General features: G+C 36.8%; 1 protein-coding gene across 1 annotated transcript; it reads left to right on the top strand.

The window, feature by feature from the left end:
* Positions 1 to 36: 36 nt before the first annotated feature.
* Positions 37 to 522, top strand: OGAPHI_004543 (uncharacterized protein; the record flags this gene model as incomplete). The annotated part of the gene is made up of 1 exon (XM_046205633.1): positions 37 to 513. A coding segment is annotated over one exon (477 nt), but the record flags the coding sequence as incomplete, so codon positions are not given.

Genomic DNA, 522 nt, shown 5'->3' with positions numbered 1-522 from the left:
CAATTGTGTAATAAACTCTGTCAACTGGGGGCTTCTATGACTGTCAGTAACTTCAACAATGAAACACCTGCATTAATATTGACAAGATTTAATTTAGTTCCTCCCACTAATCCTTCAATGTCCTTACCAACAGCACCAACAAGTAGTTCTTCCAGTGATAAAAATCGCTATTACAGAGGGGAGAGCATGCAAGAGCAAGTATATGGCGTCAACAACTCGCTTGGAAATCCTGTGAGTGTTCCAAAATCAAATATGATGAAAAACTCCTCCAAAACAAAAAAGGTTAATACTAAAAAGCAACAGAATTCTCAGTCAGAAGACACAAAGTTTACAACCATGGATGCTGGTACACCCAACTCAATTATCAGAAACGTTAACGACAAAAATGAAGAGTTTTCTACCCCAAAAATCAATCACATACATGACTCGAACTTATTAGATACTCAAGATACCACTGGACTTCATACTATTATGGATGATCTATCTCATATGGAATCTTTGGTGACGTCCTCAGTAATAAAA

The sequence above is a fragment of the Ogataea philodendri genome (genome assembly GCF_020536065.1).
Source record: "Ogataea philodendri strain CBS6075 chromosome Unknown scaffold65, whole genome shotgun sequence".
Taxonomy (NCBI): Eukaryota; Fungi; Ascomycota; class Pichiomycetes; order Pichiales; family Pichiaceae; genus Ogataea; species Ogataea philodendri.
Note: the sequence above shows the minus strand (reverse complement) of the source record. Positions and strands in the feature narration are given on the sequence as shown.